The sequence below is a fragment of the Podarcis filfolensis genome (genome assembly GCF_964270895.1).
Source record: "Podarcis filfolensis genome assembly, chromosome: 3".
In the NCBI taxonomy this organism is placed as follows: domain Eukaryota; kingdom Metazoa; phylum Chordata; class Lepidosauria; order Squamata; family Lacertidae; genus Podarcis; species Podarcis filfolensis.
In genome coordinates, this window is record NC_139606.1 from 62,355,218 (window position 1) to 62,369,782 (window position 14,565).

At 43.7% G+C, this 14,565-nt stretch overlaps 2 protein-coding genes across 2 annotated transcripts in view; both read right to left on the reverse strand.

The window, feature by feature from the left end:
- The window catches only part of TXLNB (taxilin beta), a 33,891-nt gene extending 32,585 nt beyond the window's left edge, over positions 1-1,306 (reverse strand). The window contains exon 1 of the mRNA XM_083607775.1: positions 519-1,306. The gene's annotated coding sequence lies outside the window, so the exon portion shown is untranslated. The remainder of the gene's footprint in view (positions 1-518) is intronic.
- A 9,769-nt stretch (positions 1,307-11,075) lies between these two features.
- CITED2 (Cbp/p300 interacting transactivator with Glu/Asp rich carboxy-terminal domain 2) lies at positions 11,076-14,117 on the reverse strand. Its single transcript, XM_083607843.1, has 2 exons — positions 13,766-14,117; positions 11,076-13,084 (listed from the first exon to the last, which is right to left on the reverse strand). The coding sequence occupies exon 2, from the start codon at positions 13,075-13,077 to the stop codon at positions 12,364-12,366; it is 714 nt and encodes a 237-aa protein (XP_083463969.1). The 5' UTR covers positions 13,078-13,084; positions 13,766-14,117; the 3' UTR covers positions 11,076-12,363.
- Positions 14,118-14,565: the final 448 nt, after the last annotated feature.

The following is a 14,565-nucleotide window of genomic DNA, read 5'->3' on the forward strand; positions in this document are numbered from 1 at the left end:
TTGTCAAAACGGACGTCGGAAAGGCACTCTGATGCACAATGAATTCACAGAGATGTGAAATCCATAGTGTCAGAGTTTCAAAACAGCCCCCAAGCCAAAACTGTTCTAGAAACATATATAGGTTGCTTTGCTTTGTGCTTAAATCTTAACCACCATTATTTATTTTTGCAACGAAAACACAAGAGTTTCCTCATACCGCACAGTCTTAGCCTAATCCTGCTTTAAATTTCCCTCCTCCAAAAACATCAACTTCACATTGGTCTCCTTCACTGGAAGCTCTGGTAAGGCTATTTACCTTACAATGCAATTCTATATGTGACTACTCAAATGTAAGGCCCGCTGAATTGAGTGGGGCTTATTCCCAGGTTAGTGGATACGGGCTTGCAGCTGTAGTTTCTTCTCCCATAGTCGAAATCACATGCCCACACTATTTAAAGCTCGTGCACCAAAATATTGTTTGAAAACTTCCATAGTTGTCTCTCAACCATGCTGCCAGCTATCGACTTTGTCAAACTTACCTGGGAAGAGAAAAAGGAGCAGAAGAGAAGAAGATGGCAGGAGGAGGCCCAAAAGAACGACAAGAGAGGAAGAACCAACAGCAATAGGAAACTTTCCCTCTGTTCCTGCCACAGAGGGCGGGAGGAGTGGATGACACAGCAGGCAAGAATACTCCTCTCCAGAGTTTGGCTGCGAGCTCCCAAGACCAAATGCCAAATAGAACAGAGCTCTTGGGCCTTTAACAGCCGTGTGGAATGATGAAGGAATTTCAGCAGGTGCAGCTCAACACACAGGCAGGGAAAAGTTGCACTCTGCACACACCGTACATTGAAAGCATGCTGCCCTGCTCCCAAGAATTGTGATGATTGCCTTCTTCCTGGCAATCAAGGGAGAAGCCCCTTGTCCTCCGCTTGCCCTTTCTCCAGAATGCTGTTCCCAAATGGCAGCAGGAAGTTAAGGGTGCTGAGACTGCTTAGGAGCACTGGCAGAGGAAGAGGGGTGCGAGAGGTGCGGTCTGCCCCACGTGTCATCCCTGAGGGGCTGTGTATGTGACATCGCTGCGCTGCCCCCCTGGGATGCCCGGCCCACCCCCGTGGGCAGCTAGCCCTGCCCCCAGGTACACAGCATGTGCGCCGCTCCAGGGGCCGGAGCAGCTAGCTCCGCCTCTGCTTAGGAGACCCCTATTTCTCCCCACAGAGCTGCTAATTTTTGAATGCTTTCACCATCAATCCCTCTTTCCCAGGGAACTCTGGAAACTGTAACCCTGTTAGGTGAATAAGGGGGTTTCCTGACAGCTCTCAGCCCCCTTAAGGAACTAAAGTTCCCATGATTCTTTGGGGGAAGTGACCACTGTTTAAAGTAGTATGGTGCTTTAAAAGCATAGTGCCGACTGGGGATGTTGGGGAGAGCATCCGATTTGTGGATAAGCCTCCACTGATGCTTTCTCCTTCTAAATAAGATGAGAAATCTAGGAAATAAGCCTTGAACTAACTAAGGATTGACCAATAGTTACTATGGCTTTTAATGCTATATACCGTACTTTTTCACCTATAAGATGCCCCCTTGTATAAGGACCCCCCCCAATTTTTGGGGGCTAAATTGTAAGAAAATGAGGGGAGATGGGCCAAAGTTGTTGACCCTCTACCCCCACGTAGCTGCGGGCAGGAAGCACTTCCTAGATCGTTTCCCGCACACAGCGGCATCAGGTGAATTTGTGCTCCCTCCAGCTATCTGGTTTGCAGGAGCACAACCTTCCCCGATGCCGCCATGCACAGGAAACAATCGAGGGAGTGCTTCCTGTGCGCAGCGGCATCGGGTGAATTTGCGCTCCCGCCAAAGAGCTGGCTGGCGGCGCGCAGCTTCTCCTCCCCCCAATGCAGCTGCGGGCAGGAAACACCCCCCAGATCACTCCCTGCTTGATGCGGCATCTGGGGAAACCGTGTTCCTGCCAACCGAATTGCTGGCGGTGTGGTGCTCCCCCCCCCCCCCGCTGTGCTACTATCCGCGAATTGGATGATCCCAGTTTTTTGATGTGATTTTTGAGTCAAAAAACCTCATCCAATACACAGAAAAATATGGTAAATAAAATCAAAACACGAGTTTTAAAATGTAATCCTATACTCTTTTACCTGTTAGTAATGGTTGGTTTCCACTAGGGTTGCCATATTTCAAAAAGTGAAAATCTGGACACAAAAGTTGTTGAGCTTTGCCCAAAGTTGTTGAACATTTTTTCCAAAATCTAAAAAACCCCCCACATTAAATCAAGCTTTTCTAAAGGAAATTCACCAGATATAGACTTCCGACATGGGTTTGCCATATGTCTGGATTTTCCTGGAAATTTTGGCAATTTTTGCCTGGACACTGTTTCCGACTGCCATATTTTGGCTATGTCCGGGAAATTCTGGACATATGGCAACCCTATCTTCACCAGCCTGCCTACTGACCAGGGGGTGGTGCTGTCATGGATGACTCTGGGGTTGCGGCACTCATCTCACTTTATTGGCCAAGGGAGACGGCGTACAGATTCCGGGTCATGTGGCCAGCATGACTAAGCCACTTCTGGTGAACCAGAGCAGCGCACGGAAACGCCATTTACCTTCCTGCCGGAGCGATACCTATTTATCTACTTGCACTTTGACGTGCTTTCAAACTGCTAGGTTGGCAGGAGCAGGGACCGAGCAATGGGAGCTCACCCCATTGCGGGTATTCGAACCGCCGACCTTCTGATTGGCAAGCCCTAGGCTCTGTGGTTTAACTCACAGCGCCACCCATGTCCCTATTATAAGTATAATATTGCCTATTATAAGTATAGGCAATCATAAAACATCCATATAAAATGTTAAAATATATACAAATAAACAGCCATGTAAAATATGCAATAATGAGGATTTTCATTGGAATTTCTTCCCAATAAATAGTGCCATTCACCACTCTGAGAGATACTATTGACAAAAACTCAGCTACCCTTGCAGTTACTCTTATAGAACAGAGCAATAGGAAGATGGGGACAAAAGTAGAATTGGTTGGCTCCACCAGCCATAGCCTCTGACTCCACTTATTGTTGGGGTCCCTGCCTTCTCACCAGTCCAAATGGGCACCAGTCCCTTCTAGAAAACACTACAGGAAAGAGAATGTGGGATACTACCAAGGATCTTCCAGCCCAGAAGCTCTGGAGGACAAGACAACATCACGAGGTTGTCCCATATCAAGGGACACAGATCTTATCCTACAAAGTTCTGCACATTGTGTTAATCTGACTTGGTCATCAATAGGAACCAGTACATTTTGCTAAGTGAGCTTTTGTTAATGTACATCTTTTGAACGTTCCAATCAAGTTTCTTTTATAACAGCTATTTCCCCAGTTTCCCACCATCAAATTACTGAAAAGGTTTTAATGAGCTGAACAGTTTCTTTGGTTTGTTGGCCTTCTTCTTCAATACCCAGGTGGTGGAGGCCAACTATTGCAGAACCAATTAGGTGACACAGAAAACCTTTTAAATATGACAGATTTATTGCAAATAATGTTATTCTAAACCCTTGTATAAAGTTGGATTTGTGTAAGAAAGCTGCTCCAAGGATCTGGAGTAATTCCCACTGGCTCTGGATTTAAGAGTTCTGAAATTTCCCAAGTCTTTCAAGGTGGGTGGGAATTAATTATTATGGTTTCATTTATGCAGCACTCTGCGCTATTCAAGTAAGTTAGCGAGTGAGTCTGTAGGAAGTTAGTGAGTGAATATGTGAGTGTATCCCTTGGGTAAGGCATGTAATCAGACATTAAGTCACAGATACAACCCACAGGTGCACTGATATTATTATTATGAAAAATCTAGGAAATAAGCCTTGAACTGACTAAGGATTGACCAAGAGGCTTTATACTATGTAAATAAATCAAAACACGACTTTTAAATTGTAATCCTATACTCTTTTAACCTGTTAGCAATCCTTAGTGAGCTCAGTTGGGCTTTCTTCTGAGTAGATACACTTATTGAGGGTAATTTCAGTTTATATCAGGCATCCCCAACCTGCAGCCCTTCAGATGTTTGGGCCTACAACTCCTATGATCCCTAGCTAACAGGACCAGTGGTCAGGGATGATGGGAATTGTAGTCCAAAACATCTGGAGGGCTGAAGGTTGGGGGTGCCTGGTATGTATCATCAGTCAAAGCTGAAGGAGCCAGATTCAGACCCAGTGAAAGCAAATCCATCCATCCACGTTTCTAGTGCAACCTTTCTCAGCGTGGAATATGCAGGATTATCTGGTTTTTAAGTATCTCAAAACAGCCATGTGAGTTGGGCAAACTGAAAGGTCGCTTGATAACCTTCATGAATTAGCAGGGATTTAAACCTAGATTTCCAAGCCTATTCCAAGCCATAACCTATGATAATTACTGATACAAGAGACACTGTAGATTGTATTTTATTCAGAATTAGGAATAATTTTGCGCCCTAAATGCAGCAGAGGTTTTCGAAAGAAATCAGATAATAGAAGGGTTGTATAACTATCACCTACATTGTTTGGAGACATTTATTGAATTATGTGGTTTAAAATGCGGAATTATTTTGATGATGGTTAGTAGTATAGTTAGATTCCGAATGTGGAATTTCTCTCCCCCTTAACCATGATCTGCAGCCAAGAACAAACTTGGGCTATAGACTGTGGTGAAGGAGTGGAATTTTCTAACTTTTAAAACAGAAGGACTTCTAATATTTATTTATTTGTTAATTTTATAACCCGTCTTTCCTCCCAAAGCAGCTCAGGGGGACAAATGCACAAGGGATAAAGTGAAACATCTAAAAGCGATTCTGATACAGATGCAAAGTGGGAAACAGCTTTACTTAGAAGGCTTTTTGGAAGAGGAAGGTCTTCAGGAAGGTGCTGAAAAGGCAACAGAAACGGCACCTGTCTAATAATTACGGGGAAGGGGTTCCTACTCTAAAAACCCAATTCCAATCTTGCGTGGAATGAATGTCCTGATAAGGCACTCAAGGGCAGTGCATAGGGATGGATTAGCCGTATAAGAGGCGAGACAAGCTTTTAGGTATCCTGGTTCAAAGCAGTATAGGGCTTTATACACCAGAACCAGCACCTTTAACTTAGCCCTGTAGTTAACTGGGAGCCAGTGCCATTCTTGCAGCAGCAGCATAACATGGTAGTAATACCCTGCTCTGGTGAGCGGTCAAGTCCCTGCATTTTGCACTAGCTGCAGTTTCTGGATCACCCTCAAGGGCAGCCCCACACAGCGTGCATTGCAGTAATCCAACCTGGAGGTTACCCATGCATTGCTACCCTGGTCATCAAGGCAGCCTCAGCATGGCTGTTGAAATCATCCAGAACCATTGTTCTGGGCACTTCCAACAGCACACCTGTCACCAAAGAGTCATTTCTATGCAGAGAGGAAAGGTTAAAATGTTTGTGTGTTTCTTTTAAAGCCATTCCCAAATGAGGGGTGTGTGTGGAATTACTGGCGGAAGACTAAATTTGATTGCGGATCTACCTGCTTTTCTGACCATCAGTTCATTTTAGAAACCTGACACAAGAGCGTCTGCCTTCCACACAGGTGCGTTAACAGTGGAAGAGGCTGAAAAGCATTTTTAAATAGCACAGGTAAAATTGGGCAGAGCAGGACATTGCAGCACAAATTGAGGCTTGTACAGTGGTACCTCAGGTTACAGATGCTTCAGGTTACAGACTCCGCTAACCCAGAAATAGTACCTCGGGTTAAGAACTTTGCTTCAGGATGAGAACAGAAATCGTGCTCTGGCGGTGCGGCAGCAGCAGGAGGCCCCATTAGCTAAAGTGGTGCTTCAGGTTAAGAACAGTTTCAGGTTAAGAACGGACCTCCAGAACGAATTAAGTTCTTAACCCGAGGTACCACTGTATTAGAAATCAATCTACAACCAAGTTAGAATCCAAAGTGCACAGAGTGCCAGCTACATCTAGTGGCTGCAGGTAGGTTACTGCAAATTTCCCACAGGCACAGCCATGGCCTGTCATCTATCATGTTAAATTACTCCTATTTCATTTGAACTATGTAAAACTCGACTTGAGATCAAAGATACTCTGGATTTAATGTCCCAAGAACTCATGAAATCTCCTTGACATATGTGTATGATGCTTTAGACTCTATTTTAAAAGGGGTCACGCTTGACTGACAGTCTTGGCAACTGTTGGAAAAAGCCGCAGTTTTTAATGAACATCCACTGCAGTGAGAGAAAACCAGCCACGGAATGGTTAATATACCAATGAGCAAAAAGCTAAGTGGCATCCCGAGTTGCCTGCCTAGTTTCTCTTTCCCTTGCTTGTTTTTGTTATATCTAGAAACTCCTGGTTCTGCTAAGTAAAATAACCTGTTTAAAATACGGTATGCTGTTGTGTCTGTCTTTGATGTGGTGAAACAACTGCAGCAATAGGATTCGTCTTTCAAAAATGACAGGTGTTAAGAAAAGGAGTTGGAGCCACTAAGAACTGAGGTAACCCTTGTAAGTCATACCCCTTCATTTACATACGCTTGCCCCTTGGTCATAGAAGTGTTTGGCATTACACGGAAAAGGATGGTTGGTTCAACAGGTGAATGAATATAAGAGATAAGTTTAATGAATCCAATGTGAGTAAACTTGGTTAGCTTTAACACTAACAAAAGAACAATCACATGGGACCCCCAATCCAAAACACGCTCCTTACTTAAATGGAGCCCTCACATTGGTTTCCTGCTGAAAATCTCCTCCCCAGTTGATATTTGCCTCAGAGGTGCCCTTTGAGGCCAGATAGCAGTGGGGCCATTCTGGAGCGGGTCCCCACTTGTCTCATTTTCCATCAGTATAAAGCCCTAGAGGCCAAATGACATATTTACATGAACAGCATGTTTAGGACTGGCCACACCTCTTAAGAGCATACGAAAGGCCTGCTGGATGAAGCCAATGGCCCATCTACTCCAGCATCACAGGGGCCAGCCAGATGCCTGGGAGAAACTCACAAGCAAAAGGGCTCTCTCCCCTCCTGCCGTTTCCAGCAACTGGTATTCAGAAGAATTACTGCCTCCGACCATGGAGACAGAGCATCACCTTCATCATGGCTAGTAGCCATTGATTGAAGCATCCTCCCTGGATTTGCCTAATCCTTTTTTAAAGTTATCAAAGTTGGTGACTATCACTGCCTCTTGTGTGAGCGAGCACCATAATTTAACTATGCAAGAGCTGAGGGATGTTCCTGGTGGTGGTGGGGCGGGCGGAGGGATGGAGGGATGGAAGGGGGTGGGGAAAAGGGGGGGGAATAATGTATGTGATTATTTGGTTTGATAATTTGTTATGTTGAAATTGCTTAATAAAAATACTTTTAAAAATACTTTAAAAAAACAACTATGCAAGGGGCATACTGTCCTGAAACTTCCAACATTTAGCTTCTATGGACATCCACGGATTCTAGCCTTATGTGGGGGGTGGGGACTTTTCTCTGTCTGCTTTCTCCATGCCATGCATCATTTTATAAACTTATATCACCTTACCTCCAACTCACCATTTCTCTAAACTGAAAAGTCCCAAATGTTGTCACCTTTCCTCATGGGGGGGGGGGGTTGATCCATCTACTTGATTATTTCATTGGCCCATTTCTCGACTTTTTCTCCAACTTTACAACATGCTTTTCGATGTGAGGCAACCAGAACTATAAAGGGTATTCCAAATGAGGTCACGTCATAGATTTGCATAACGGCAGTATGATATTGGAAGTTTTATTTTCAATTCCTTTTCTGATAACCCCTAGCATGGGGACCTTGATGCAGATTGGCAGCCTGGCCCAGGGAGAAAGGGTTTTAAAAAACAACAACCCTGATTCTGTGCTGCAGTCCCAAATCTAGATCACAGCTGCTTTTGTTAAAAAAAGAAAGCAAGAAGCATAGTCGCTCCTAAGCATGCTATTACTGCACTGGGTCATTTGGCTTTGAGTTAGTATATAAACCCCAATTTCCAGATTCGGAGTGCTATGGGCTAAATCTACTGTACCAAAAGAACTGGAACTTTTTAAAAATTTAGTATAGTGATCAACTAATCCAGGAGTACATTGAAAGGTAAATGTCACATTGGCCAGAATCATCATTTCTTTTCTTTCAGGCCCAGTTTTCCACACAATTACCATAGTCTAGTTAGGTATTTGCCTAACATCTCTATATGGCTCCTTTTGTGTGGAGGATGGGGAGAAAGGAATTCTTTTCATGAATTCTGATCTACATTCCACAAGGTGGCACCAATGCCTAATATATTCAGGCATGAAGAAGAGTGTTTACATTTCAAAGCTGACCACCCATAACAGATTAGGGGATTAATATTTTGCTCTAAAGGATCTGGCCTTTACTGTTGACATCAATTTATGCGCCGCGTAGGCTTTTGCAGTTGTAAAAGTCACCCAGACTATAAACTGCACAATAGATGTCACCTTCTTCTTAGTGTGCCTCCCTTGAGCAGCTCATAAACAGCTGTGAGGAGCTAACTGTTCTTGCCAGCTGCATGGCAGCAGCGAGACGTCTTTCTCAGCACCAGCAAAAGTGGCTGTCACCGCTCGCCGCAAGAGAGCGACGCTGTTTTATTATTCATCAGCACCTATTTTCTTAACAAGTGTCTCTTGTGCTGCTTCTGTGCACGGCTTATCGTTGATCTCCATTGCAAATAAAGCGCCGAGTCTATTTATGGCCAAGGCTTAAAGAACAGTAGAGCTCATGTACCGTATGAGAACTTTTTGAAAAAGAGCCAAAGTACAGAGGTCAAGTTTCCTGTGCTATAAGCAACTTAAACAGGAACGTAACACTCTTTCCCCTAGCCTAGTTTGCAAAATAATCTGGCAATGGCTGGCAAACTAGGTCACTGCTCACATCATAATTATACACTTTGGTCTAGTGTAAATAAGTGGTTTAAAGTTATTATTATTTTTATTATTAGAGAGAGTTACAGAAAATATTATGGAGCCGCTCGGACCTGATCTGTTCTGCTAGAAGTTGAGGAGTCAAGCTTTGATGCTTCCCAAACTTCAGCTCAGAGACAGGGTTCATGAAAACGTTTGCAAAACGTTGCTTTTCAGCTGTATGTGAACCTGTGTTATGACTTTATATACTGTTACAAAACAAACACTAGAGTAATCCAACTCCCAGTATATTTTAAGCTTCTCTAGAAGCTTAGGGTTGCTTTATATGGAAAGATCTGTGAAGGTTGCAATTCTAAAAGCAGTGAATGGAATTTACTACCAAGTAATTGTACACAGGATTCTGCTGTAGGTGTACCTTTGAACTGTCATATATCATACGGAAACTCAAAAGAGCCAATATTGGCTATAACTCCCTATCAAATGTACACACTGGAAAAATCTGAGCTTGTGGCTGTGTAATACATGAAATTGCTCTCCCTTTAAATAAATTTACAAAAACCCTAAATATTTTTTGAAAAAAACACTTGATAGCAGAGTTTGACAGCTTTGTAGCACCTGATAAACTGAAACTTATTATGCAGTTTGGTGCATGTAAACAAGAACTTTTTCCTTGTCTGATCAAGAGATGCCAATTTTTGAAGGATCTCCTACCTAAAGAAATACCTAGACATAACTTTATAGTTCTTTGCTCGATCAGTCACCAAAGAAAGCAGAACTATCCCATGAAGTTCACGCAGAGTATTTAAATTCCAATAGTACGCCTTCTAGTTTAAAAACATGTTAAGTAATGTTAGACCCCTAAGTTGCTTTATTAGCCAGGCAACTATTTTTTAGAAGTATAGAATGTCAGCCATCTTGGATCCACACACTTTCCTAGCCAAATACCCCAAGCCATCCAGGTCAAAACTTGACCTCTGTTAAGTCTAAGTCAAAGATGCAGATTAGAGAGCCTTAAAATAAACTGATGCAAGGTTTCAACACAGCTATACCTGTATTCCTGTAAATAGTACATGCAGACAAAAATATAAAATCCTAATGTAATGGTAAGATGGCTGGAAGCAATTACTGCTTGAAACCAAGCATGCACAACCCCAAATATTGATTATTTGCTTATGTCAATGCCCTTGTTCTCAGTTGCCCTTGCCATCCCATATTCAATGATTTTGTTGATGCACAAGCATAAACCATGGGGAAATTTTTGAATTATCTTCGTATGGAAGACTTAGAAGAACCAAAATAAGTTCTAGTCCAGTTGCTCTCTCTCTCAAGGCACAACCACCTGATCTTTCACCACCACCTCCCCCCTCTATAGGAACCTATCCGAAGGCCACATGGCAGAGAACAGGTGCAGGGCACCTGGAAAGAAAAAAATGTTGATGGGCGACAAAGGCAAGCCTTGTGTTACAACAGAAAAAGTACGGAAACCAAGACACACACCCAAGCTGACTGCCACAGATCTAGATGCAGTAATAAGAATGGTTGGCCAGCTAACCTTTTTCTATTTTATAAATACGGTACAAGAAAGTTCAAACCCAAGAATTCTTCTGTTCCCAGAAGGTTTTCCCACATGGAGTCTTGAACCATGACATGCCACCACATCTGTATTGGAAGTTACTATGAGACAGGGGGACAGGTCTAAACTTGTTGCATGTATTTCAGTTTTATTCTACAAGAGAGTTTGGTGAATGATGGGTCAGGTCAGCGCATTCAATTGCTGTGACCTTGTAAAAAAAATGTGATTAAATCCATTGTCAAAGATACCACCTTTACTCATATTACTACTGAAACAGCATTTCACCTGATCCTAGCTATTGTTGGGGTGGGGGATAGTGCCTACTCTTGCCTTAATGTATATACACAGCTTCTGCTCTTCTATGCCAAAATGTGGAAGTTATTCATTTTTGGTGTCACGATTCACCTTCTAGACAGTAAGACTCGTTTAACTTTGCCGAATGAAAACATTTCCCACCAAAGTTCAACTTCTCTTCTTTCTGCCTTCTTTCTGCACAATGAAAACTCATGGAATGCAAGGGGTTTTTTTCGTTATCATTTGCTAACAGCGTTAGATGCTAAAGAGGGAACAAAACCTGTCTTTTGTTGAACCCTTCTGCATGACAGCAAATATATTTACGTGAAGAATCAAGTCTTATGGATAAGATAAGTGAGAGTATTTATAAAATTAAAGTTTAATAGATAAATAGAATAAATACTTTTATGCATCATAATTCTGGACGACTACATTTAAAGCAAGTAAATTGGCAAATCACAAAGTTGTTGCCTCTTGGCAATTTCACTTTAGATAAAATCACACAGGCATGTTACAATGTTACTTATGAGACTGATGTCATAATTAGGCTTAAATCCTTTTTAAAAAAACTTTCTGCACTGATCATGACATATAGCATACAATGGTGTCATGTAGATTTTCTTTCAGAATGTTTCACACAACCCAACAGCTCAACAAGTTAAATGGGTTATATGTATCAAACATTTGTGAGGTGGAGAGGAGAAAAAAATAAAATTCTAAAGAAAAAAATTTGGTAACTGGTGTCTAGAAAAAATTAAAGCAGGTAACTTTTTTTTATTGACATTGGCAAATTAAAATAGAATAAATTAACAAGTATGTTCTCAAAAAAATTGTACAAAAATACTGTCAGATTTCCTAAAAAGCTTTCAACACAGTAGTTTGCCCCCCCTGTACTGAATAAACTATGTAAGCACAATGCCAAAATGAAAATATGCTGACGATAGAACCAGAATAAAATAAAATCCTATGAAATGCTTTCCCCAACAACTAGACACCATTCCATTCACACTATATTATTGTCTGTACAGATTGGGGGGTAGGGAGGAAAGAAAGGGAGAAGACAGCAGAGTTTAAGTAACAGTACTATTTTTCCTGATCAGAGAGGGTTTGGCCCACATTTGTTAAGCTTCCAGTTCAGCAGACTAAAAAAAAAAAAAATAGTTTCACTGCAAATGCATAGTTAAAAACAAAGCAAGAGGGCAGTATTTGTGCAGGAATCAACCCTGAAGTTCATGCAACCAACTAATGCAATATTTTTGTCCTTCAACTCAGAATTTGAATGCAGTTTTCAGTCATCTGAAATGATAGCCTATAGAAAATCCACAATATTAAGCACTTTGCCAATATTCATATCTAACAGTTGAAATAATTGGTATGTTGCCAGTGAAGAAATTATAGCTGAGGAATTACTAAAAAAGACTGAATCAGTTAAAATTATTATAGGGAAGGGGAGGGCATAATGGAGTGTCCACGTTTAAGAAGAAGAAAAAAGTGGCAGCAAATTTAAAAGGGGGGAAACAATTATACAAGCTTATAGTTTACTCTGCTTCCCAGATACTTGAGCTCCTAAAAGCCTTTGAAATACTGTGTCTAGAGGGAATGTTTTCATTCATACAGATAAAAAAAGTCAAATCTTGTTTGGCAAGAAGTCAGCAGCTCACTCTGCTGGACTGCTGTTTGCAAACGAAGTCCGTCATAAAATCAAACTCGTTCTGTCCCAACCACAGCTCGGGAAGCTCCTTGATGCGATCCAAGCCCATTTCTATGACTAAGGACATAAGCACCTCCTCGTCGATGAAGTCAGTGTCTATGACATTGGGAGGCAGCATTGCTGCAGGGACGTGGGGCACAGAGGCCGGCACGCCGCTGCCTCCGCCACCGCTGCCTCCGCCGTGCTTTGGGTTGCAGTCTCTGAAATGCTGGGTGGCTCCGTTGAGCTGGTGGCTGGCAGGGTGCAAGTCCGGCATGTAGTGGTTGTGAGGGTACGGGTGGTGGCTGAAGTACTGGTTGTTGAGCTTCTGCAGCTGCATGCTGGCCGTCAAGGGCCCCCCCTGGGTGGCAACCGTAGGAGCCATGAACTGGGAATTGTTAAACCTCGCTGTCGGAGGCAGGGTGCTGGGAGGGTGCCCCCCGTTCACGTTCCCCGGCCCCATGGCATGCCGGATCCCACTGTTTGCATTCATATTTCCACCTCCGTAATGTATATGGTCGCTCATCAAGGCACTGAAGGCATGTTGCTGCTGCTGCTGGTGGTGGTGGGTGGGAAACTGACCCATTCCCATTCGATGCGCTGGGTGGTGATGAAGCCCATTGGTTCCGTCGGGGAAGCGCCCGTGGTTCATGGCCATCATGTGGTCTGCCATTTCCAGCCTTTAAAAGTTAATGTTTACAGAGAGAGAGAGAGAAAGAAAGAGATAAACATTGTGTGTGCGTGCGCGCTTGCCAGCAACCAGCGCCGCTTTTCTCACTAAACTGCCTTTCTCCTTAGGAAACCGTCTGCAGGATAATCACGCCTCGCGGCACCAATTCTACCCCGGACAGGTCCTTCCCTCCTGACAGCAATGTTTCCTTACAGTTCTCAGGCGGCTCTAGGTTTCTTTTCTCCAGCCTGCAATAGGCAGGAAGGCACCTTGTGCAAAGGGGAAGGATACAGCCGCCTATCCCTCCCACCGCAACTCGTGCACACCCCGGAGCTAAATGAGCGTGCACACCATCAACAATCCCCCTTCCTCCCAACCCGAATTCATTTGCCTCCAACCGCGTACGTTTCTTTTATTTAAATTTTTTTTTTAGCATGCCCTTGCACGAAACGGCTTACATAAGAATGGCAGAGCGGCGCGCGACCTTCTCCCTTTCTCCTTGTCAAGAGCAACTTTGGGAATTTAAAGTCTGCAAGCGTTGTTTGCAATCCGAGAAGAAGTGGATTGAGGGGTCCTGCTGAAAATGCACTCCTTGGCCCCCTCTCCCCTCCAAACATCCCCATTGATCGCATTGCAGGAAGAAGGCCCCCCCCCGTCAAAAAAAGAGACCCCCACTTTGCGCGCCACTCACCTCACGCCCTCTCTCTTGTTTGCTCCAAACGTGTTGCTAAAATCAGTCAGTAAAGATCTCCCAGCATAGAGCAAGCGGTTGTCTTTTCCCCTCCTCTGTGCTCGCGTAAGTGGAGTATAATCTTTATATTATTGCTATTCCTGCTGCTGCTGCTGCATAAACCAGTCTCAGAGCCGCTGCTTTCCCTCCTCGGCGCGTTTCTCATCAGCACTTGCCAACAATGAGCTGTATTTCCTACCCAGCTTTGGCCACAGCTAATATAGGATTTCAAAAGGGAGGAGCGAAAGCCTTCACAGGCAACCAGAAGTAAAACCTGGAGCAGGCGAAGAAGGGGGGGAGAAAACCCAACAAGCCAGGCGGAACTGGAAGGAATCCAAAGAATCCTGTTCCTTCTGCCTGAGTGACACGTGGGTTTGCTGATGTCCTCCGGTCGGCGCGCTTTGCTAAGGACCTCCATTTCACAGATCTCGGAAATGGATCGGGGGACTGCCGGGGGGCAAGAGCGATGAGAGGGAACTGGAACCCTGGCCGCGGCGAGAGCCATCGCTCACCATTATGGATGGAGCATCATTTCGTGTTCAGCCGCGATCTGTTTACATCCCTTCCCTCGCCCTGATCTATCACGCTATTAGGGTGCTGGCTGTCGTACATTCCCAGCGTGGACATTTATTGCAGGGTTATTCGATATGGGTATTATTATTATTATTATTATTAGCCATCTGTATATAATGTCACCGTCCTTCCCCAGTCCTGGAGAGAGGCAACTCTGAAGCCCTTGCATTTTCAGAGAAAGCTGGCTC

Coding starts and splice junctions, on each gene's coding strand:
- CITED2 (XM_083607843.1), bottom strand. CDS start 13,077: ATGGCAGACCACATGATGGCCATGAACCACGGGCGCTTCCCCGACGGA.